The 25954-nt window shown below is 41.0% G+C and overlaps 1 protein-coding gene across 1 annotated transcript in view; it reads left to right on the top strand.

The window, feature by feature from the left end:
• igsf9a (immunoglobulin superfamily, member 9a) overlaps window positions 1–25954 on the top strand; it is a 242568-nt gene that overhangs the window by 199062 nt on the left and 17552 nt on the right. The window contains exons 15-18 of the mRNA XM_020919260.2: window positions 13125–13345; window positions 16247–16331; window positions 23850–24020; window positions 25844–25880. Of these exons, the coding sequence (XP_020774919.2) occupies window positions 13125–13345; window positions 16247–16331; window positions 23850–24020; window positions 25844–25880 (514 nt within the window). The remainder of the gene's footprint in view (window positions 1–13124; window positions 13346–16246; window positions 16332–23849; window positions 24021–25843; window positions 25881–25954) is intronic.

Below are 25954 nucleotides of genomic sequence, written 5' to 3'. Positions count from 1 at the left end.
AGAACCATATCCTCACCTCCCCCGGCACCACCAGACTGCCACGCATGCAGTCTGAGCCCGGGTTAAGAGAACACATTATATTTGTATTTGCTGATATTCAACTCTTAACACTTACAGACAGTGTTGGGAAGGTGACTTTTAAAATGTATTCCCCTACAGATTACCGATTACACACACCAAAATGTAGTTTGTATCATAATCCATTACATTACTTAAAGTGAGTAATGTAATCTGAATACTTTTGGACTTACTTACTTGATTTTCTGTAGAGAAGCAAAGACTCGGATATCTTCACATAAGATGTTTTATCTGCTAAGAGACAATAAAAAGCCCAGACTTTCCTGAATATTAAAAATATTATTGATAGAAGAAGAGGAGACACGTCCACGCAGCATGATTTAGTCCTGTTAAATCCTGTTTTAGTCTGGTTTTAGTCCTGGTGTAGATCTAGTTTAGACCTGGTTTAGACCTGGCTTAGACCTGGTTTAGACCTGGTTTAGATCTAGTTTAGACCTGGTTTTAGCCCTGGTTTAGACCTGGTTTTAGTCCTGGTTTACACCTGGTTTAGACCTGGTTTTAGTTCTGGATTAGACCTGGTTTAGACCTGGTTTTAGTCCTGGTTTAGTCCTGGTTTAGTCCTGGTTTAGATCTAGTTTAGACCTGGTTTTTGTCCTGGTTCAATCCTGATTTAGTCCTGGTTTAGTGTCCAGCAATGAGTGGAATTACTAAAAAAAAAAAAAAAAAAAGGGGGATATAGCCCAAAATGTGAAAATAGGAAAATACTGCCATGTAATCCATTTATTTCAACAAAGTAACTGTAATCCAATTACCACTCACTGAAACAGTAACTGTAACTGAATACAGTTAATTTTAATTTTTTAATTAACTCTGATACATGTAATCTGTTACTCTCCAACACTGCTTACAGAATACATACTCCTGCCACATTCACACTGACAGTTTATCTTGTCACACATTAGTTTACTTAAAGAGAACATATTATGCACAGTTGGCTTTGAAAATTTGCAATATCCTGAAATTGAGGTTGAGTGCTCCAAAACGTTCTGTCTTCACGTCCCTCTCTGTCCTCCTCTGTCCTCCTCTGTCTCCGCCCACGTCTCTGTGCTTAGCGAGAATTGAAAAATTGCAACTCAGGGTCATAAATGTAGTGTTCAAAAATGTTGTCTGGTCATTTTTCATAAAATAAAGACATGAAGGAAAATGAACTGTTTACTACAGTCAAATGTCACCATGAAGAGGTGGGACCCTTCAGCTGTGAAATCAATTGTCCCATTTAGTACAACGTCCAACTCATGCCCCTGGTCTTCATACAGCTGACCTGAGGAGCTTGTGTTTGCACTCACCAAACCAAATCTCTTGACTTCACAGTTGGTGGACAGGCTGACATCAGCACAAATACATTTAGCTTTAGCTCTGTACTACACATTTACACACACAAGGCAATTACAGCATAAGAGAGAGTTTAAAGGAGCCACAGAAGCAGCTGCTCCCATGAGACTACATGTCTTCTTCTGCATTATTTTAATACTAATAATCATAATAATGCATCAGTTTTATATGTCGCTTTTCTGGACACTCAGAGATGTTTTACAGAGCATTATTAATTCACTCCACAATCAGTGGTGGTAAAGTGCTACTGTAGCCACAGCTGCCCTGGGACAGACTGATGGAAGCGAGGCTGCCTCCGATCACCACCATCACTCACACACACACCACCTTCATACTAGGCAATGTGGGTGAAGTGACAAATGGCAAATATACAACCTCTCAAGGAGGTTTGGAGTCAGAATGGACATGACTTCACAGGATTGGGTCAAAGCAACATTCTGATTCTATATTGTTGCTTTAATCATGGTCACCTGAACAGAGCCCAGGAAAATTCTGTTCTTCCGTATAACTTTAAAATGAAATAAATAAATATTGAAATAATAATGAAATGAATAAATATTGAAAAAGCATATTAAATGAATATATCAGAAGAGTTTGAATTTAGAGCAGCTGGTTACATTAAATTAAATAAACATACATTATTCAGCTTCATTAATATTGCAAATTTAGAAACTGTAGTAAACAAGGTAAATATGTCCTTCTGGGATTGGTTCTAATTAAGTGAAAATCAATGTTTGCAATAATATGCATTTTAAATATTTTCTTTATACAAATGTTGTATTTGTTCAAGGCCTTCTCCAAACATTTTACCATTTATATTCTAAATGATATATTTTGTTTATATCAGCCAGATCAGTGTTGTGTTTGTGTTTGCTTGTTGATATAATTCTATTCAGCACTGAGAAGAAGGAGAAAAGTCCTGAGTTCAGTAAACGTCTGTGTGGGGGGCAGAACTCTGAAATCTACTGAGAGAGTTTGTCTTTCAATAACCCAACACCATAGACTGTATAAAAGAAGTGGACTAAGTGAGTGGGACGTCACCCACAGCGTTCAGAGCCGCTCAAATGAGGCTCGCGATGTTAACTGTTAGATGAGCGAATCTGGAGCCAGACTCTATGTTATGAATAGGATTTTTTTGACTGACAAAAATTGGGATCATGTGTCGTGGGTTAATACGAACATTTTAAGACCAAAATGACAAGACTCACTGCAGCCGGTACAGAGAGAGGGACGACAAGATCATAATGTACAGTGTTTTCCAGGCTATTAGTTGCTCTGGATTATAAGACACACTGTCATTAAATGGTCTATTTTTGAACTTTTTTCACAAATAAACCGCACCAGACTTTAAAGGAAACACAACAGTTGGATGGGTCAGTGGGACTTTGTTTGTTGCGTTCACGGTGACTCTGGGCTTTGTTCAGTTGTGGCGTGTAGGGAGGGTGCTGTCTGGGACCAACGGATTGTCGGCGTGTTCGCAGTGACTCAGTTGTTCAGTTGTGTCTAGAAGTGGCACATTGCACTCGCTTTTTCGGTTCGTTCCTCCGTTCCGTTCCTCGTCGGCGTGGAGTGATGAGTGTGTCTGTGGGTGTGTTTTCGCTGTGCGGTCACTGTCTGCTCCGTGTGTGTTTTTTTTTTTTTTGGTAATTCCACTCATTGCCGGACACTAAACCAGGACCAAAACCAAGTCTAAACCAGGACTAAAACCAGGTCTAAACCAGATCTAAACCAGGACTAAACCAGGACTAAAACCAGGTCTAAACTAGATCTAAACCAGGTCTAAACCAGGACTAAACCAGGACTAAAACCAGGTCTAAATCAGGTCTAAACCAGGGCTAAAACCAGGTCTAAACCAGGAGTAAACCAGGTCTAAACCAGGACTAAAACCAGGTCTAAACCAGGACTAAAACCAGATCTAAAACCAGGTCTAAATCAGGACTAAACCAAGTCTAAACCAGGATTAAATCCAGGTCTAAACGAGGACTAAAACCGGTCTAAACCAGGACTAAAACCAGGTCTAAACCAGGGCTAAAACCAGGTCTAAACCAGATCTAAATCAGGACTAAAACAGGATTTACCAGGACTAAATCATGCCGCGCGGACCGTGTCTCCTCCTCTTCTATCAATAATATTTTTAATACAGTGAAGGAAAGACTCACCTTTTTATTGTCTTTAAGCAGATAAAACAAAACATCTTATGTGAAAATATCCTCATCTTTGCTACTCTACAAAATATCAAGTAATCCAAAGTGTTCAGATTACGTTACTCACTTTAAGTAATTTAATGGATTCCATTACAAACTACACTGTGGGGTATGTAATCTGTAATATGTAGGGGAATACATTTTAAAAGTCACCTTCCCAACACTGATTATATCTACTGTAGTTTGCTTTAAAACATTTGGAAAACCCGGCACCAACAAGACGCCAATGAAATACAACTAAATATTGTAAATGGCCACACCCCCGACTGAAGTCATATCAGGCCGAGAGAATCAGCGTTAAATGATTTCCCATTGTGTTTAGAACCAGCTTAAACTCACAGCTCCGCGCGGGTTGGTATCTGCGTACGACACCTGCTGGGATTCTGATTGGACGCCGCGTTTTCATTTCCAAAGCTAACTTTTTATTAGCAAGAGTCATTTATCTGGATGTGGCTCTCAGTCCGCAAATGATTTCTCTCATAGTATTTATTAATCATGTATCTGCTTGTGTGAGTCATATCTGTGTCCATGCTTCATATCAAAGACAACTCATTAGTTTACTTTGTAGTTTGAATCTGAGCTCTGAGGGAGAATACACGTGGGAGGGAGTTAATCTGTCCATGAAAAACACTCAGACTAGTCATTAATATGTCTGCATGTTTTATCCATCCGTAATGAACTGTCAGCTGTCTAATTCTCCAACTGGAACTTATTCTGTGCTTTGTTTTAACACAATCTGACCACAAAAAAAAACTGTCTTAGCTGGAACTACAACACATGAATGCTTATATTCCAACTATTTTAATGTTTCATCAGCACAAACAGACCTGGAGTTCGTAGGTTTGGTCTCAGTGTTTATGATGCACACTGCAAAAACCAAACAGCACATCTTCATCAGAAAGGGTCAAATGAGATAAGAAGTTGTGTAGATGTTTTATGAATTCTTTCCAAAAACACTCAGAGTCTGGGCAGGTCCAAAATAAGTGAGAGGTGGTTTCATTTTTCAGTTCAAAGTGTACAGTTCGTGTCCATTGTCCTTCTAAGATGATGCTTTAGATCAGGGTCCCCAGCCCCTGAGCCGGGGACTGGTACCGGGCCGTGGGTTGTTTGGTACCAGGCCGCGAAATTGCGAACCCCCCCTGATTGGACTGTCTGACTGTCCCCCCCTCCCCTACACCACGCGGACCATCCCTCCTCCCGTACGCCGTGAGGACCGTCCCCCCCTCCCATACATCGTGAGGGCCATCCCCCCTCCCGTACGCTGTGAAGCCCGTCCCCCCTCCCGTACGCCGCGAGAACCATCCCCTCTCCCGTCTGCCGCGAGGACCGCCCCACCTCCTGTACTCCGTGAAGACTGTCCCTCCTCCCATACGCCACGAGGACCATCCCTGCTCCCGTACGGCGCAAGGACCCCCCCCCCCCCTCCTGTACGCTGCGAGGACCATCCCCCTCTAGTACATCACAAGGACCATCCCTCCTCCTGTACATCATGTGTGCTGCACCCACTAAACCAGAACTAAAACAAGTCTAAAACAGGTCTAAAACCAAGACTAAAACAGGACTCCAGTCCACGAAATATTGTCTGATATAAAACCAGTCTGTGGTGCACAAAAGGTTGGGGACCACTGCTTTACCGGATAACAGTGATGTCGAAGTTTGTAGCAGATTTCTCTTTGCTTGTTGGTGATGAGATATTTGTGAGGTCATGTTCGTACATTTTTCCATTGAATATTGTCAGTAGAGTCGGGGTCTCACAGCGCATGAGTCGGGCTCTGTTTGGGAGGTGCACTTGTCTTTTTCCGTGGCGACTCATTATAAGACAAGTTTAATTGAAGATGAAGCCAAGTAAGTTCATTTTGAAATGTTTTTCAAAGTTTGGTGCAGCGTCTTCACTCACACCTGCTCAAGTCGACATCTTCAGGTGCGGCCCTGTCCTGCCGCTTCCCCAGTTTAGGCTCCTGGCTCCACTAATGACATCACTCTGTTGCAGCCAGTGAAATAGCGGCAGGGGTTACCCTGTCGTCATATCACTGAATACATCTCAGAACGTCTAATAACAAACCTACACCCTTACTGGAGTTGTGTTTTGTTTCATTCATACGTTTAACACACAAACCCTGCATATTAGTCGTGGAATTGCCAATTTAATCTGAACTAAAGATAAAAGGTAACTGTCAACTTGAAAACTATCACTGCATGACATCACAAGGTGGAACAGAGCATTTTGAGCTTTTAAGATGTAGATGGACTGAAGGCTGTGCAATTATTTGAAGTCTGATCGCGATTTTGATTTGTGTGTCAAACGTTCTCCAAACTCATATAATCGAGTTGAAACGAGTAAACCTCAACAAAGTTTATTTTGGGATATTTTTATATAAATAAGTACATTTATTTTATTTTTAAAATATAGAGATTGTAGAACAGCAGGATATATAGTCTATTTTGGATACATTTATGTTTTTCTATGCCTTATTTCATGTTCAAAGTATATTTCATTCATTTTATGTTTCATACAATCCAAAACGTGTCTAAGATTTATATTTATAGCCTATATTTATTTTCAATTTAAAAGTTTTGTGTAAATGATCAATAACAGTGTTTTTTTGAGAGAGGGAAATGCTGAATAAATACATCATGTAACAAAAAAAAACAAAAAATCGTCTGAATAATCGTGATTTCAACATTGACCAAAATAATTGTGACAATGATTTTTTCCATAATGGAGCAGCTCTAGACAGACTAATAATGCCCAGTTACTCAAACATACGTGAATGAAACAAAACACAACTCTGGGTATGTTTTCAATGAGTCAGTTTCATGTATAATAGGACCTTTAATAACTTTCACCAAGATGAAGCTAAAGAGACTACATCTTCACTGAATATATTTACAACAGAACAGTATTTTTCATTAAAAACACAAATTTGACATCTTTTCTGTGTCACCTTTGCTCCGTCTGCGTCATAACTCCTCTTCTCTCAGTTCATTTGGAGTGTGTGGATTCATCTTATTACAGAAGTGGCCATGGGCGCTGCTATCGTCATTCAGGTTAGACAGCAAATAAGTTCTATACAGTTTCTATTCAATTTAGTTCATCGTTCTGATGAATCATTCTGCAGAAATACAAAATGTTTTTCAGTTCACTTTAATACCGTATTTTCCGGGCTATTGGGCGCGCTCTTAAGCCTCCAACCCCATCAAAAAATGACTGCGTGCCCCACAATCCAGAGCGCCCTGTACACGAATCCACTGTGTCCCAGCACGACTTCAGTAAACTACAAAGCCACACCACCCGCAGCGCACGCAAACACACACAGAGCAGACAGCGACCACACAGTGAAAAACACCCGCAGTCACACTCATCACTCCACGCAGATGAGGAATGGGCGAGGAACGGACGGAAAAAGCGAGTGCAATGTGCCACTTCTAGACACAACTGAACAACTGAGTCACTGTGAACACACCAACAATCCAGCGGTCCCAGACAGCACCCTCCCTACACACCACAACTGAACAAAGCCCAGAGTCACCGTGAACGAACAAACAAAGTCCCACTGACCCATCCAACTGCTGTGTTTCGTTTTAAAGTCCGGTGTGTTTTATTTGTGAAAAAGGTTTGAAAATAGACCATTTAATGACAGTGCGCCTTATAATCCAGAGCTCCTAATAGCCCGGAAAATGAATGAAAAATATATTTCTTTTCTTTTTTTCCTTGTAAGAAGTCATACAGCTCTACCTTACATTTGTTCAATTACAGGTTTTATAGCTCAAAAACACCTCCGAAAACTGGCATTTTGACTGTGAGCGGGGTCGCCTCTCCACAGATGTGACCTACAACTTGGTCTGGTTTGGCCTCCATGAAGATAGAAAGATAGATGGATTTAATAATATACTGTGAAACATTCCAGACAAAGCAATAACATCTCCATGGAGAAAAGAATGAAAACAAAGCCCCAAATATATATTCAAATTTGAACAGGTCTAACGGTCTAATTTCAACATTGCCAAACTTTTTTAAACTCCTGAGCTAATGTCCCAAGATAAGGTCACTTTTGTGCATTTTCCAGACTAATACAGTAGCTGTACACCGTGATGGCGCCCTAGGGTGACGTTAATTGCTTCGCGCAGGCCCGTGCATCAGATATGTTTGTCACCTTAGCGTCTTCATTTAAATGGAGCCAAATGCATAAACAGAATTATGGGCCGGCTCTACTGTTTGTCATTTTAGTTATCGGTGGCTGGTTCTTCCTTCATCGTCTCGTATCAGAAAACACTTTAATAATCTCCCTCAGGTGGGATTTCTTCTCAAGGTGACTCCTCAGAGTGCTCCTTTCTGTAAAACAATAACTTTTACCTGCGTTTTGTGTTTCATTTGTTCTCATATTTGTCCTTCCACCAAGTCAGAAATGTGACGGTTGGAATTGACTCTTGAGTGACATAATGCATAGGGGTGTTCTACATACATGTGCCTTTATGGTGGAATGTTCAGCAGTTACCATGGAGACACCCATCCATCCATCCATTTTCTTCCACTTATCCGGGGCCGGGTCGCGGGGGCAGCAGCCTAAGCAGGGACTCCCAGACTTCCTTCACCCCAGACACGTCCTCCAGCTCCTCCGGGGGGACCCCGAGGCGTTCCCAGGCCAGCTGAGAGACATAGTCCCTCCAGCGTGTCCTGGGTCTTCCCCGGGGCCTCCTCCCGATGGGACATGCCCGGAACACCTCCCGAGGGAGGCGTCCAGGAGGCATCCAGAACAGATGCCCGAGCCACCTCAACTGGCTCCTCTCGATGTGGAGGAGCAGCGGCTCTACTCCGAGTTCCTCCCGTGTGACTGAGCTCCTCACCCTATCTCTAAGGGAGCGCCCAGCCACCCTGCGGAGGAAACTCATTTCGAGCGCTTGTATCGGCGATCTCGTCCTTTCGGTCACTACCCAGAGCTCATGACCATAGGTGAGAGTAGGAACGAAGACTGACCGGTAAATCGAGAGCTTCGCCTTTCGGCTCAGCTCCCGCTTCACCACAACGGTCCGATACAGCGACCGCATCACTGCAGACGCTGCACCGATCCGCCTGTCAATCTTACGTTCCGTCCTCCCCTCACTCGTGAACAAGACCCTGAGATACTTGAACTCCTCCACTTGAGGTAGGGACTCTCCACCCACCTGGAGAGGACAAGCCACCTTTTTCCGGTCAAGAACCATGGCCTCAGACTTAGAAGAGCTGATCTTCATCCCAGCTGCTTCGTGTCTCCATGGAAACACGATGCACACATTAGAAAGCACTGCCAAAAAAGATTTTAGATTGTCTGAAAATACTAAGTGGATTTAAACAGCACAATTCATGTATCATTCGACCATCCGTTTTTCAAAAATAAAACCAAAAATAAGAAATCAAAAAAACTATTTTCTTCATTTTTTGCCTCCAAAACTAAAATGAAAAAAAATTGATAACAATTAATTTTTTCAGTTTTCGATTTTGTGTTTAAATGAGTAATGGAAAAAATATATATATAATTTCCTGTTTCTGTGATTTAAACTGTGATGCTGGACTTTTGCACTGCATATGGACTGAACCAGGACTAAACCAGGACTACACCAGGACTCAACCAGCTCTAAACCAAGACTAAACCAGGACAAAACCAGTCAGTCGTGGTCTCAGTTCCAGTCTCAGTCCTGGTCTGTTTCTGATCTCAGTGCTGGTCCTGGTCCCGGTCTGGTCCTGGTCTCAGTCCTGGTCACCCGACAGTCTATGCGGGCACACCTCCGGGCCCATCCCGACACTCAGTACTGTTGTAGTCCTGTTTTAGTCCTGAACCAGGTCTAAACCAGGTCTAAACCAGGTCTAAAACCAGACTAAACCAGGAATAATCTTGGACTAGAACTTGGAATCTAGGACCGCAGGAGCAGGGTGTACACAAAGAGTGATCGGGCGACAGCTGCGATTTGCCCCGTGGAGCATGGAGTTCTGCACCGGTCCTTTCGCCCGATCACCCAACGGTCTACGTGGGTGCACCTCCGGGTACGTCGTGACATTTGGAACTATAACGATGGCGTTTGACTGCTGCTGATATTGCGGTGATTTTAGCGAATTTGTATGAAGAAAAACCCACCACTTCAGTTCAGGTTAAAAAAGCATTTTAACGAACGTTACTGACATTTGTACTGAGCAAAATATTACAGTTTTCCCTGTAATGCCTTACATTACTCTGTTACAGCAAAAAGCAACGCATTACAGTAATTTGTTACTTTTATAACACATTACTCCCAACACTGGTTCCAATTAAGTCAATTCCTTCAGGTTAGATTGGGTTAAAATAAAAATCAGATTAAACTCTAACCTGACAAAGCCTCAGACAGAGCGTGCTTAATGTTAACATATACGGTATATCTTTATTGTGGGTCCAGACACTAGTGATGGTGAAGATGAGGAGGTGGAGACAATGAGGAGGTTTATAGTTCTACTGCTGTACTAACAAAGACAAAGTTGTGGTCGGTATAGAAACAGGAAGAAGGCTTGAATGGACTAAAAGGTGACTGGACGAGAGGTACATCAAACATCATTTTGAGCTTAATGACGTTTTATTTAGTTCTTATTTTAGTTTTTGTCTGCATATGTATTATCGTGATGAAAAATGTGAAACCACATTTCGTCAATAACAATTAAGATCACTTGAATGATGCAGTCTGGCTCAGCCTCTCCAATGTGAACATCTGTGTCTGAATAGGATGGCGAATTTTAGAGAAAAAAATGTAATTGCTGTTCGTCTGACAAATACTGCCACTTATAAAATAATTAATGAGTCACTACATGATCCATTTTAAACACATTGGAGCATTCATGTTTGACAAAAACTGAAAAATGAAATGCTAAATAAAATTCCCTGCATTTCAGAGAATGCTTGTCGAGGTCTAAACCAGGGATCTTCAACGTTTTTCAGGCCAGGGACCAAAACTGATGGAGAGCTGGAACACGGACCCCGTAATATATATATGGCGTACAATTGTGTTTTATATTAAATTGGGCCTAGCGTCATGTATAAACAGCTACTCTGTTGTTGTACATTCAATACTAGGGGGATAGTTCATCGAAGTCGCTTAACATCTCCAGTTTAAGCTTCAACCTGTTCCATGACAGAAATGAGTCTGACCAAAGCTAATTCAGACCTGAAGTTTAAGCTGCACTTCGTACTTGTGGTGACTCTGAGAAAACCAGAGCAATGGAGCAACAACATCACGGAAAATGGGCTTGAAGTGTGACTTTTTTAATGATCTGAACGAGAGAGAAGCCACAGCACACAGGGGCAAGAGTGATTTGGAACAGACAACTTTTGAGGCCTTTCTGATCTGAGGACCGAGAGGAAAGATATGTCACCCCTTCCTCGCTCCACAGACAGAGAGGATGCGGATGCGGACTCCAGAGCCTGGTTAATACGCCTGGGAAATGAAGTTGCCTCACCTCTTCCCGATGCGCAGCAGTACGTTTGGAGCTTAAGTTCCGCTGTGCGTAAAAGTGAAACTATAACAGATCTCTTCACATGTACCAAACAAGAAATGATAATATCCGAGCCGACGTGTTTGCAGTTTGACAGGGAGCGAGAGATGAGGGAATGAAGAGAGAGACAGACGTGAACTGAGCACTGAAAACCAGTTCATTCTCATCCTTCAAAAATTAAGAAAAAAAAAGTCTAATCAACCAAAGATTTTGCGACCCACCTGTTGAAGACCTTTGATCTAAACCAACAAGACAAATCTCACCTGCTCTTAAAGATGTGAAAAACAGAACGATTTCAGTGGTTAAAACACAAACTGCTAACAAGAATTACCATGCTTACCCACATTTCCTGATTCTTGGATAATAAAATGTAGATAGTACATAGTGGACTTATTTTGACCTGAAGAGTTGCTTATATATCTGTACTGGAGCACGGGAACTTTCGCTCAGATACATGGGAGAAATTGGATACAGACTCTTTAATAATTCATTTTAAACAGGCTTTGACCGATGGCTTGGTACCAGCCGCATATATAATCCTCCCCAGCTTCTGCCCACAGCGGTGAGGCTGTTAAATCACACACTCTGATTGGACTCTATATTACTTTTACTACAGCCACTGTTGCACTGAATTACGGTGGCAGTGGGAAACACAATTTGGTTTTGTTTTTCTCAACATGAAAATGACAAATAAATGAATCTCATGTAATGTAATGAATGTAATATTTCTTCTGATTATTCAAAATGTGTTATTTTTGAGGGATAATACTTAGACTTTTAGTAGAAAATACAGAGGACTGGCTGCAGAATCCTCCAAAGTTTTCGCACTAGCTCTGGTGGTGAGTAATTAGAAGTAGCATCATTATCTGTGTCTACTAATTTTCGATGTTTAGACCTTACCTCTTGCAATAATTCAAACTGTAATTTCAATCTTCAACAGTTTTAAACAAAAATTTGTTTATGTAACAGGCTTCAATGAGTGCGTTTACATGCACATCAGTATCCCGGTTATTAGCCATATCCCGGTTATGTCAGTATTCGGGATACTGCATATACATGCGCACTGAGAAACCAGGATACTCATGTCCCTGTATTCATGATCAAATGGAGTATCCCGGATTCTTGACATAATCTTACAAATGCACAAGCACAAAAATTAACTTAAATCAATTTCTTAAACCAGGAAAAATACAAACCATGAGCTCCTTTATTATAGGAAGGTTGGGAGGTTTAACCAGCGGTGAGGAGCTGTGAGATCTCCCACAATCCACTGCACAAATCAAACCCAACAGATTCTTCATTAAAATCTGCATAAATAAACTTAACTTTACAACATATAAACCATAACCGTTATAGAGCCACATCAGCCCGTTTGATCATATAATTCAGCTTTGATCACATTTGTTTACGTTTTACAGGAACAAAACTTAAGACCGCATGGCTAATTAGCATAAACTGTTAGCGGCGATAAAAACAGCTGCTCCTTGTGCCGCTGATGTGGTTCAGCTTCTTTTGGACTAAAGGACACGACTCTGTGAATTATGTGTGTTCTTTTTGTGACAGAAGAGGTGCTAATGATGGTGAGTCTGTTCTGTGCGTGTACTGTAGGAGATAGTTCATGTTTTAGCTTTTCAGCGATCACACGTGTGCAGGTCACACGAGTCATTTTACTCATGTATGGTCACTTTATTTATGTTGCTACTGTTGCAGTGAAAAGACTGGAAAGTGTTTGTCTTTTGGACGCATGTGCACTCAACTTTATGTCGCCGTAACCAGGATACTGCGTATACATGCCACAGTATCCCGGTTACTATCGGAATAAACCAGCTACAGTAACCTGGTTTCTAATAACCGGGATGCTGCCATAACCAGGATACTGAAACTGGGATACTGTGTCTAAATGCACCATGAAGAAACCGGGATACTTAAAAAACCTGATCATAACCAGGATACTCATGTGCATGTAAACACACTCAATCACTAAATTCTATTCTTCTATTTTCTCCTTTCTCCATCAGATGCCGTTCCGCGGTCGAACACCCTGCTCCCCCCGTCCGCTCTGTCGGCCGGTCGTGACAGCGAGGGGGTCCTCTTACGCTGGACCCCTCCCCTGGACCAGTCCCCCCCGCTCTGGTCTTACGTCCTCCAGGCCCGAGCCGAGGATGAGGAGGAGTGGCTGACCGTAGACGAGCAGATCAGCCCTAACCGCAGTGAGACGGTGGTTCCGGGCCTGCACAAGGTAAGGCTGCCCTCCCTCAGAGACCAATCAAGTCCCAGTCCACAGCCGGGCCCCCGAGAATTGGATCTGGGCTACGGCTCCCGGCTCCTCGCTGCTGTAAAAATGCAATTATGAACAAAACATGGCAGGCGTCTCTTCTCAAACAACTATTTTATAAAGAGTCGCTGTACTATTTGAGGTGGAACCGTGTAACTTGTCTGCTTGTCTCCATGGAGATGTTATTCTTTACTTGGAATTTTCCTCAGTATGACACTTATTTATCTTTTTTTGAAGTTTTATTGGAAACAAAGGAAAATAATACACTGTAAAATGACACGGCAACATGATATCTACAGTCTACTTTCTCCTTTTCCGAAGATAAACAAAGTCACAGGACATGTATTACAGAAATGATCAAGGTTGGCACTTATTTATCTTGACCAGGCCAAGTTACAGGTCAGATCTGTGGAGGAGGAATGTATGTTTTTCAAGGTATTTGGCACACTCCTGGCAATGCAATAACATCTCATTGGAGACAAGTTACACAGTTCATCTACAAAGGGCTTAGATTACGCAAATACTCTTTTTAACCATTTGGTATTCAGTGTTCATGATTACTAGAGCAAACATAGACCACACTAAGGCTAAGATACAAAGTAGTCTTAATAAAAGCATACTGTTGTGTAGTGTCGTAGTACTCGAGATTGGTCTTGGTCTCGAGACTGTCTTAAAAAGGTATTTTCATGCTTCTAAATTAAGGTCTTAAAAAGTCTTAAATTATGTTGTCCAAGTCTCATTTTTTTTCACAAAGGTCTTAAATTTCAGTAGCCTATTTTTTTGTAGACTAAACCGGGCTGCAGTGCGACGTTAAGTGGAGGGAAGAAACAAAAAGGCAACAACGTGAAATCATGTAATGTGAATGAACGTCTTATTTGGAGTATGCGCAAACAATACTTTGGTTTGTGGCGCCGGTGGCAATGAGTAAACAATCAGTAGAGTGGAGGAAGACATTGGATGGACATGTGGAAGTGTAGATTTAATCCAAAGTGGCTCTTAGATTCTAGGTAAAGCACTGGTAGTTGGTTGGTCATTATTAGAATTGGATCTGGTGTTTTTTGCCGTCATAATGGGTGCAATGTTGGTCTTAATTTTCATTTAAGTGGTCTTAAAAGGTTCTTTAAAAAAAGTCTTAAATTTGGGATACTCAAACCTGGGGATACCCTGCTTGGTTTCTTCTTGGACTTGAGCGCATTTGGACTCGGACTTGTCTCGGTCTTGAAGGCGCTTGGACTTCGTCTTGTCTTGGACTCGAGGTCTGACACTGGTCGAGTGCGATCACATTCATTACGGCCGCTACTGTCTGCAACTTGTACTGGTGTGTAGGATGACGCGGGGCTTCTCACAGCAGCTTTTGCGCTCGTCTGGAGCCTGCAGACATTGCGCGGCACAAATTAGTACAGATGGCCCCAGCGCATGGCTTGACCGCAACAGCGTGGGAGGCAGGTTAAACTTTTTAAAACACGATCCTACCTGTTGGTCTGCCTCACGTCAACGCTCCCTTCTCGCCTATTCCGAGCTCTCTCCTCCCTCGAAGAGCAAGACGAAACAAGCCAAAAACGAATCCACATATGCTACAGTGTCTTTGTGTAGAGTAACCCCACTGTGATATGTGGGTTGAAGTTTACCTAATAAAAGTGCACAAATCCATTTGTATTTGTCACGATGGGTAAATAGGCTAAATAAGCTACCACCTCAAAACAAAAGAAAGTGACTCCAGTTAAGAACTTTGAAGCAGTTAAAAAGAAGGGGAACAGAGGGTTTAAGTGCAGTACAGTTTGCTTACCTAATTTTAAGCCTAAATGAACATTAATCAGATCAAATGGAAATAGATTTATAAAAACATTGATACAAATGTGCCAAAATAACTGTAAAATACAAATAAATGTAGAAAATGACAAAGATAGTCTCAATTTGGTCTCGGTGGGCTGTGGTCTCGGTCTTGTCTCGGTCTCGACCGTTAAAAGTCTTGGTCTTGTCTCGGTTTCAACCCTCAGAGATCTTGGTCTTCTCTCGGTCCCGGTACCCTGTGGTCTCAGACAGGTCTCGGCCTCGACTAGTGCGTTCTTGACTACAACACTACTGTTGTGTCCCTGAGCAAGACACCTAAAAGACGTTTTGAGTGTCTGCAAAAGCAATTTATTGTAATAGCAAACGCATTATGTTGAGCCTTAAGTCTGTTGAGTAAGTCTCTTCCTCTAAGTCTGATAAAAACACAACATTTTGAATTTACCAGATTTGTGGCATCACAGGTAAAAGTGCTCCTGTCCGTAAATCAAAATCTGAACATTTCTGTCGCCAAATCACAATCATTATAACTACACGCTTCTTTTAGCATGTTGCAAATTTGCTAACCCGAGTTGTTCTTTGATATTTTCTTTGCTGCCAGTAGATGGCGACCTAACCTCTGTTCCCAGTTTTGGAGCGCACCTCTAGAACAAGGTGTCTAATGTCTGAAGATAACCATTATTTTAAAAAGGGACAATTTTATTTCTGTGGCGTATTATCCAAGAATATGTTGAAAGACCTTTTGACGATACAAATAATGCATAATATTTGCTCTTAACCATTTTTGTGTCTTATTTTTTTCCAAACATTTCTATACGTATGTCTTTCCTGCGTCCTAAAACAGTCCTTGAAAGTATCTCCCGCCCTACACCTCTCCTTATCTCCCTTCACAATTATGCATACACATGTCAGCCATCGCTTCCATCCAATTTGGGAGCCGTGTACGCGCTCGGGCCTACACAAATTCAAATCGGGCCTATTAGCATGGCAGGCACAGCGCGTGTTGACAAAGTGCGGTTTCATATGGGACCCTCCCTGTGTGCTCTTCATTATGTGTGTGTGTGTGTGTTTGTATAGGACCGTGTGTACCGGCTGCGTCTGCTGTCCCGACGTGGAGAGATGCTGAGCGAGCCAAGTCCATCAGTCAATGTCAGCACTGAGGGTAGGTACACAGAACAACCTCACCCCACCTCCACTTCCTCTACCTGTCTGCTGCTCCCTCTTCTCTGTTTGGTATTCATTTTTAGGTCTTTTTTTTTTTTTATTTAGTTTGGTTTACGCTTAAATAAAGTACTTCCAATCAAAAGTTCGGACACACTTTTTATTTACAGTGTACACAGCAAAAAGTGGAGTGTTAAAATTGACTTTCACAGAATCAATTTTAACATTTTCTCAGAGTTTATATGAGTACAATCTGTTCTAGAGTTAATTTAACATTTTTGGAAATGTTAATTAAGTAACACTGGACCAAAGTTCTTGTTTAACCCCGAAATCTAGAGTTATATTCACATTTGAGAGTAAACAGATAACACTTTGTAGAGTTATCCTGATTTAGCAAAACAACACACAGAGGTATTTTATTTCTTTTTATTTTTACTTTATTTTAGTTCATTTAAGATAAAATTATGTACAAAACTGGTTCAAACTGGTCTTCTCTCAAAAGAGTTTGAAGTGACGAATGGGACGAGCCAAATTAAATCTAAGAGAAGTTGAATTAACACTAGAGGAAGTTGAATTAACCTCAACTACATCAACTCTGGCAAATAACCCCATAAATAAAATAAAATAAAATAAAATAACACTTTTGGTGTTAAAAACAACTCTGAAATATTTTACCCTAAAATTTTAACCCTCTAGTTTTTGCTGCGTAGAGTCTCACTGAAAGCATCAAAACTACCAATGAATGTTGTGTTTCCGCTTTCCACTCGCCGTTCATGCCGTTCTTCGCTGTATTTATGTCCGTTCACCACCGCCGTAGTCTTGGGTGCACAAAAATCTGCTGTGAAATCATCCATGTCCTTCTTTTTGTTCTTTAATAAATTTCAAAACCAGTATCCATCTCCCGTTCAAAAGCCTCACTGTCAAACCGAGCGCATCACTCACTTCATTTTTCCGTCGTCATGCGTCTGACCGCAAAACGCCATTTCCCCCACTAAATGATCCATATTATTTTCCCTCGTCATGCTACAGGCGCAAAGATACGGCAATATTGTAAAATGTATTTTCTTTTATTTTTCTATATTTTTGTTTATTTGGGTTTAGTGTTTAGTACAAGTATTTTTTGTGTTGATTGGGTGTTGGGAGGAACCTTGGTCTCCATCTTACAGTCAGTCTGGGGCAGGACATGTACAGAGAAGTTAACAATCTAGAGCTTGTGGTTTATGAAGCACATTTCTGCTGTTGTGTGTAAATATTGTAAATACCTTTTTGTTTCCATGTAATATCCCTGTATCATTCGTTCATTGGTTTTTACAAAATAAAAACAAAAATAAGAAAATGAAAAAAAAAAACTAACTATTTTCATCATTATTTGTCTCCAAAACTAAAATGAAAAAACGGATTACAATTACTTTTTTTTCAGTTTCGATTTTGTGTTTAAATGAATAATGGAAAAAAAGGGATAATGAAAGTTTTCCGTTTCTGACTTAAACTGAGATGCCAGACTTTTGCACCGCATACACACTGAAACAGGACTAAAACAGGACTACAACAGGACTAAATCAGGTCCCAGTCTCAGTCCTCGTCAGGTCCTGGTCTGGGCCCAGTCTGGGCCTGGTCGCAGTCCTAGTCTGGGCCCAGTTTCAGTCCTGATCTCAGTTCTGGTCTGGTCCTTATCTCAGTCTTGGTCTGGTCCTTGTCTGGGCACTGTCTGGTCCCGATCTCAGTCCTCGTCTCAGTCCCGGTCTCAGTCCTGGTCTGGTCCTGGTTTCAGTCCTGGTCTGGTCTGCGGTTTCAGTCCTGGTCTCAGTCCCGGTCTCAGTCCCGGACTCAGTCCTGGTTTCAGTCATGGTCACAGTCCTGGTCTGGGCCTGGTCTGGTCCAGGTCTCAGTTCCGGTCTGGTCCCGATCTCAGTCCTGGTCTCATTCCCGGTCTCAGTCCTGGTCCTGGTCCCGGCCTGGTCCTGGTCTCAGTCCCAGTCTCGGTCCCAGTCTGGTCCCAGTCTGGTCCCAGTCTGGTCCCAGTCTGGTCCCAATCTGGTCCCAGTCTGGTCCCAGTCTGGTCCTGGTCTCAGTAATGATCATTCAACAGTCTACACACCTTCGGGCCCATCTCAGTAATAGGATCTGTTATCCCTTTTTTTACATTATTTATTTACACACAAAATTGAAAACTATCTATATATTATCTGTTTTTTCATTTTGGTTTTGAAGACAAATAACGAAGAAAATAGTTGTTTTCTCATTTTCTTATTTTTGGTTTTATTTTGAAAAACAAATGAACGAATGTCACACGGATTCATCAGAAAGCTCATTGAGAGACGGCCAAGAGTTTGCAGCTCTGTCAACAAAACAAAGGGTGGATACTGTGAGGATTTGAACACAAAATCTAAAGTTATTTCACTTCTTTTGTAAAAGTAGAATGTAGTAAACAAAAAAAAATTATAAAAGTAAAGTTAGTGTATCATTTAAGTACGTCAAACTTTCACTACATCATTACTTCATTACATTTTAGAGCAGATATCTGAACTTTCAATTCCACTACATTTTTGAATCAAAATTGAAAAATAAATTCCAGTATTTTTTATTATCTTTCGACCTGCTAAAAAGAAGCTTTGAAAGGTTTGTTTTTAAGAAGTTCATAGTTTGAGTGAAAATGATTGGTTCAATTGTTTCGACTGAACAAAATCCAGCATCTTTACGAAACTCCAAACATTTGAAGCCTCTGAAGATCTCAAAATCCATCTGCAATACTTTTACTTTTTGCTCTTGAAGTACATTTTTAAACAGGTACTTTATTTTTGAAGCAGAATTTTTCTTGTGATAGTTTTACTTGAGTATGTACACTTTTATTTAATTTTGAAAAATAGATCTTTTTTATGATTATTATTTTGTACTTTATTTATGTTAGGGACTTTCCACATTATATAAACTATAGACAGTGTTGGGAAGGTGACTTTTAAAATGTATTCCCCTACAGATTACAGATTACATACCCCAAAATGTAGTTTGAAACGTAATCCATTAAATTACTTAAAGTGAGTAACGTAATCTGAATACTTTGGATTACTTGATTTGCTGTAGAGAAGCAAAGACTCGGATATCTTCACAAAAGATGTTTTGTCTGCTAAAAGAAAATAAAAAGGCGAGTCTTTACTTCACCGTATTAAATATATTATTGATAAAAGAGGAGGAGACACGGTCCGCGCGGCATGATTTACTCCTGTTAAATCCTGTTTTAGTTCTGGTTTAGTCCTGGTTTAGATCTAGTTTAGACCTGGTTTAGACCCGGTTTTAGAAATGGTTTAGACCTGGTTTTAGGCCTGGTTTAGATCTAGTTTAGACCTGGTTTAGATCTAGTTTAGACCTGGTTTTAGTCCTGTTTTAGACCTGGTTTTAGTCCTGGTTTAGATCTAGTTTAGGCCTGGTTTAGATCTATTTTAGACCTGGTTTTAGTCCTGGTTTAGACCTGGCTTTAGTCCTGGTTTAGTCCTGGTTTAGACCTGGTTTAGATCTAGTTTAGACCTGGTTTTAGTCCTGTTTTAGACCTGGTTTTAGTCCTGGTTTAGTCCTGGTTTAGACCTGGTTGAGATCTAGTTTAGACCTGGTTTTAGTCCTGGTTCAATCCTGATTTAGTCCTGGTTTAGACTTGGTTTTAGTCCTGGTTTAGTGTCCAGCAATGAGTAGAATTACCAAGAAAAAAAAAGAAAAAAAAAGGATATAGCCCAAAATGTGAAAACAGGAAAACACCGCTGTATAATCCATTTATTTCAACAATGTAACTGTAATCCAATTACCACTCACTGAAACAGTAACTGTAACTGAATACAGTTACTCATAATTTGTACTCTGATTACGTAACTCTGGTACATGTTACTGTTACTCCCCAACACTGGATATAGAACATGTCACCATTTTGTAGCTCTACAGTCCAGCCTTTTCCCCACCTCCTGTCTCCACCTATCTCCTCCTCCATCTCTCTTCTTCTCGCATGTTTTTTTTTTCTTTTTTTTTCCCCAACTTTTTTCTCCCTTCGTTTTCCTCGTGTCCTTTTGTTTCTCAGAGCAGAATTAGAGCAGGTCCCCCGGGGAGCGCTGTCCGTTACAAGGCTGACAGATAGAAACAGCTCCACTAATAACACGGGGCGAGAGTTAGAAAAAGAGAGCAGATTGGAGACGGTGTTTTCTATGTAAATGCTGCATGAATGTTTCATCAGATACGCTATCAGCCCGCAGAGGAGCGCGCCCCTATCTCCAAATCAGTTTTATTTTTTCCAAGAATGTGCAATATATGTCTGGTTTTATGGAAAATTGGATCATTCTATAAGATAAGTAACTACGGCTCATGCAAGTTTGGTTTGTTATTTGCGAAAGTAAAGGGGAAAAAACTGAAGGTAGGAGATGTCAGGATTGTAGCATCTTTAAGACTGTAAAACCTTAAAATGTTTATAATTTTATGTTTTTCTTATTCTGTTCAATATTTATAATAGTTTTACTTCATTTAAGCAGGGGTTTGTGGAAAAAAGTTGCAAAAAAAGTAGAAAAATATAGGAAGTATGCATAAGGAAGGCATTTTTCAGACATTTGAAACATTCGTTTAACACAGTGGTCTCCAACTTTTTTCCTCTGGTGAGCTGCCTTTACAAAAACAAAAATTGCAATCCAGTTTTAGAGGTCACAAGAGGCAATGCAGCTAAATGATATACCGTATTTTTCGGGCTATAAGTCACTCCGGAGTATAAGTTGCTCCAGCCAAAAATCATGTATGAAGAAGAAAAAAATATATATAAGTTGCACCGGACTATAAGTCACTCCTTTTGGGGGAAATTTATTTTAGAAAATCGAAGACCAGGAACCGACATTTCATCTTGAAATGCAACAGAATTTGCATTTTAATATAAGTAATAAAACAATAGAACAGAGAACAACAGGCTGTTAACGTCACATATGAACAATTGTTCAGATCACTATAGCATAAGCAACAGAACAAGTTTACCAAAGTCTCCATCTCACTCCAAATCACTCAATTCTTCGGAGGTAAACAGAGCGCCGCTTCTTCTTCTGTGTAGCTGTTGTCAGACTCAGCATCAGCTCCAGTTAGAATTACTCGGGACTTTCTGAATCCCGACAGGATGGTTTCGATTGTCATTGAAGTCCAGGCTTTGTCGATCCATCCAGTGACTTTCAGGAAAGTTACATGGTGCATCCTCCCAGTTCCCAGTTATAATGTAGCTGTGTTTTCCATCCTCACTTTCCAGTCCCTCACAAGTTTCTCGCTCACTCCAAACTTTCTTTCTGCTGCTCGATTACTGTTTCCGGTTGAATATTTCACTACTTGCAGCAGGACAGTGGCTCTTTCTGCAGGAGACATGCACAGTAGAGTGAAGTGACAGTGGTACAGGAGTAACAGGAGCAGCAGATACTGACACACAAGCCTAGAACCTAATATATAAGTTGCACCGGAGTATAAGTCGCAGAAAACACCCAAACCATGAAAAAAGTGTGACTTATTTATTCGCATTTTGACTCACTAGGGAATGAGGTCCTTTGTCCAAAATTCCAAACTGTCTCTTTACATATACCCACATTAACTATATTTTAGTGAAATGCGTAGTCTAACTTATCATCTGCACAAAATCGTAGTATTTGAAAGACTGCAACCTGAAGTGGAGATAGGGCTTAGTTATAAAAGACTAAAATGCATTTCTCTGATCTGAATAGTCACTACCTATACCCCAGCTCCTACAGCCAACATGAACCAGTGCTAGTGCAGCATCTGCATAGAAAAACATGTTTGTGTCCTCTATCTGCAGGTTACAGCTCTGGCGACACAGGTTCAGTTGTGATTGTTACACCTTTTTTTTCAAATTTGGAGAGTGCAGGTTACATACAGTTTCTTTTTAGAGATTTTTAAAGGTCTTATATTACACAAAATTGACTCTTGTGAGCTTTTAGCCGTGTTATAATGCTATTACCTCCCCAAAACATACCTGGAGTTGTGTTTTGTTTCATTCGCACATGAAGGACAAAGCTCAAAATGCTCAAACTTTTTACATACGTTGCTTTTTAAAAATAATTTTCAATTAAAACAAAAGACATGAATTCTTTTCTTCTCCTTTGCCATTTCACATCAAATTAAACCCAGTCGATTCCCTCAGAGTCTGGCTGCCGCAGAATTACCTCTTGACTTATCAGTTCAAATGTACCAAGCCAATAATTAAGCTCTGCAATAAATCTGTTCACACTTCAATCCAAATTCCATCTGCACAACAATCTGCACAGCTCTGCCCATCACACGGAATCAGATGGGTTTTTTATTTTAAGCGCAAAGAGTTGTTTTTCTTATCGTAAAGGTGCATGGTGTAACTTTTTGTATGAGGGTCCGTCACCTGCTTGTTTCTATGGATATGTCGCTGCACAACCTGGAATGTTCCACAGTGCGACATTTATTTGATTACAAGTGGTTTTATAGCTCAGAAATACTAAGGGTGTAGGTTTACATAGGGATGGTGGGGACATGTCACGACCAATATTTGGGAAAGACAAAATAGTCCCTACCAATATTTGCCATTTTATCTTAATAAACATACATTTATTTTTGATATTTTCCCAAACTCAATAGTAGTAAATGAACTTGTTTTAATTCACATTTTGTTTATTGGACGTTCTGAGATGTATTCAGTGATATGATGACAGGCAGTAGTAGTAGTAGTAGTAGTAGTAGTAGTAGTAAGTAGTAGTTGTAGTAGTAGTAGTAGGAGTAGGAGTAGCAGTAGCAGTAGCAGTAGTGGGAGTAGTAGTAGGAGGAGCAGTTGTAGTAGGAGGAGGAGTAGTAGTAGGAGTAGTAGTAGTAGTAGGAGTAGGAGTAGTAGTAGTAGTAGTAGTAGTAGTAGTAGTAGTTGTAGTAGTAGTAGTAGTAGGAGGAGCAGTAGTAGGAGTAGTAGTAGGAGTAGTAGTAGTAGTAGTAGGAGCAGTTGTAGTAGTAGTAGTAGTAGTAGTAGTAGTAGTAGTAGTAGTAGTAGTAGTAGGAGTAGTTGTAGTTGTAGTAGTTGTAGTAGGAGCTGTAGTAGTAGTAGGAGTAGTAGTAGGAGGTAGTAGTTGTTGGTAGCAGCAGTTGTAGTAGGAGGAGGAGTAGTAGGAGTAAGTAGTAGTAGTAGTAGTGGTTGTATAGTAGGGATTAGTAGTTAGTAGTAGTTAGGAGTAGTAGTAGGAGTAGTTGTAGTAGTAGTAGGAGTAGTAGTAGTTGTAGTAGTAGTAGTTGTAGTAGTAGGAGTAGGCAGGAGTAGTAGGAGTAGGAGTAATAGGTTAAGTAATAGTAGTAGTAGTAGTAGTAGTAGTAGTAGTAGTAGTAGTAGTAGTAGTAGTAGTAGTAGTAGTAGTAGTAGTAGTAGTAGTAGTAGTAGTAGCAGTAGTAGTAGTAGTAGTCAGTAGTAGTAGTAGTAGCAGTAGTAGTAGTAGTAGTAGTAGTAGTAAACCATAAAATTCCAGGTGACTCACATCCATGTCTGTCTGTGCTGTTCCAGGTATGGACATGTACCCGTCCACGTCCCGCCTCTTGGAGTTCGGTCCCGAGCCCTTATTGGCTGGTGTGCTGGGGGGCGTGGCCTTCATGTGTCTGGCCCTGGTTCTTCTGCTGGGGGTCGCCTGTCTGATCAGCCACAAGAGAGAGCGCCGCCGCCGGGAGAGGACACACGGTACACACAAGAGAATTCTTTGGATAGTTTGATAGTCTTTCTTGTTTTTTTTGTTTGTTTTTATTAATCACAGGTACTTTATTCCTTCTCTAAAAAGATACAGTCATCCACATCAAGCCTTTAACAAATTTTGAAGTATAATTTTTGAGAAAAATACAGGTGATAATACTGTATTGAAACTATTTATGTTGCTACTTCATGAAAAACATACCTGGAGTTGTGTTTTGTTTCATTCACGTTTGAGTAATCCCAGAGGTGTAGTGGGCGTGGTATTCGGGCGTACGTCGTCCATCCACTCTCCCAACCTGAGATATAAAAAAATAACAAATATGAAACAAACTGGAGCTACTGGCAACGGTGAAAACAAACTACATAGACTCCTGATATCTGCAGTACTGTCCTATACTGACCTGAGACATGAGGGATCAGGACTAAACCAGGACTGAACCAGGTCTAAACCAGAACTGAACCAGGACTCGCTGTCAGGACGGGTTTGGAGGTGTGCGTAGACCGCTGGGTGACAGCAGGAAAAAGAACCGGCTCAGAGCTTCGCGCCCCACGGGGCTAAGGGCAGTCGTTGTCCGATCACGATTTGTGGACATCCTGCTCCAAGTCTTGCGTTCTCTCTCTCTCTCTCTCGAGTCCAAGATTAGTCCAAGATTAGTCCTGGTTCAGTGCTGGTTTAGTCCTGTTTTAGTCCTGGTTCAGGCCTGGTTCAGTCCTGTTTTAGTCCTGGTTCAGGCCTGGTTTAGTCCTGGTTCAGTCCTGTTTTAGTCCTGGTTCAGTCCTGGTTCAGTTCTGGTTCAGTCCTGGTTCAGTCCTGTTTTAGTCCTGGTTCAGTGCTGGTTTAGTCCTGTTTTAGTCCTGGTTCAGTCCTGTTTTAGTCCTGGTTTAGTCCTGTTTTAGTCCTGTTTTAGTCCTGTTTTAGTCCTGGTTTAGTCCTGGTTCAGTGCTGGTTTAGTCCTGTTTTTGTCCTGGTTCAGTCCTCCTGGTTCAGTCCTGTTTTAGTCCGGTTTTAGTCCTTGTTCAGTCCTGTTTTAGTCCTGGTTCAGTTCTGGTTTAGTCCTGCTTCAGTCCTGTTTTAGTCCTGTTTTAGTCCTGGTTCAGTCCTGGTTCATGTGTTGTAGTCTATGATTTCTGTTCTGTAGTTGATTATGAAAGGCATTAACATTAATAACATTCCACATTATTTTTCACGAATCACGTACCCCCACTTAAAAAATCCCCACTTCACCACTGCACATGACATCACAAGGTGGATCAGTGTGTTTTCTGTTTGAGAGAAGAACTGAGCCTAAATCTACAAGCGCGTTTGTGTTTTAAACATGTGTGAATGAAACAAAACACAACTCCAGGTCTGTTTGTGACGACGAAACATTAGAACGTACATCAGAAAATAGCGCAATGTGAGCCAGTCCAGCCAAAGCAATGAGATCACCATGGAGACACTGCCAGGAAAGTTACACAGTGCCTCTTTAAATATCACACATTGATAAACTGCATTCTAAACAACACCTTATTGATTAGTCCAAGCGTAATAAACTATGACAAAACCACATCCCTCACTTCAGTCTGCCGAGGTCTTTAACTTGTCCGGTCTGTTTTCAAATTACTGATGTGGTTTACGCTTTGTGCTAATTAACCTAACCCCTCATTAGCGTCTGATTAATGTAAGTGTAATTAAGTGTGTGGGCAGGAGCGCCCCCTCTGCCCGTGTCTGGTATTTTGCTTTAACTTGAACTGCTGTTGTTTTACATGGGATCAGTGTGACTTTTTTTTTTTTTCGTAATGAGTCCAACCCCGTCCTCTTCTCTCCCTTTCAGAAGCCCCTCCCTCCATCTACAAACGCTCCTCCTCCATGTAAGTACCCACGATGCATTTCACTGCCTGTCCATGGATCTGCCTTTCTTCTGTCCTTCTGTTTTCCTTGTATT

The sequence above is a fragment of the Boleophthalmus pectinirostris genome, unplaced genomic scaffold (assembly GCF_026225935.1).
Source record: "Boleophthalmus pectinirostris isolate CB_2022bp ecotype Guang Dong unplaced genomic scaffold, ASM2622593v1 HiC_scaffold_18, whole genome shotgun sequence".
In the NCBI taxonomy this organism is placed as follows: domain Eukaryota; kingdom Metazoa; phylum Chordata; class Actinopteri; order Gobiiformes; family Gobiidae; genus Boleophthalmus; species Boleophthalmus pectinirostris.
The sequence above is the reverse complement of the archived record's forward strand: the minus strand, read 5'-3'. Positions and strand labels throughout refer to the sequence as shown.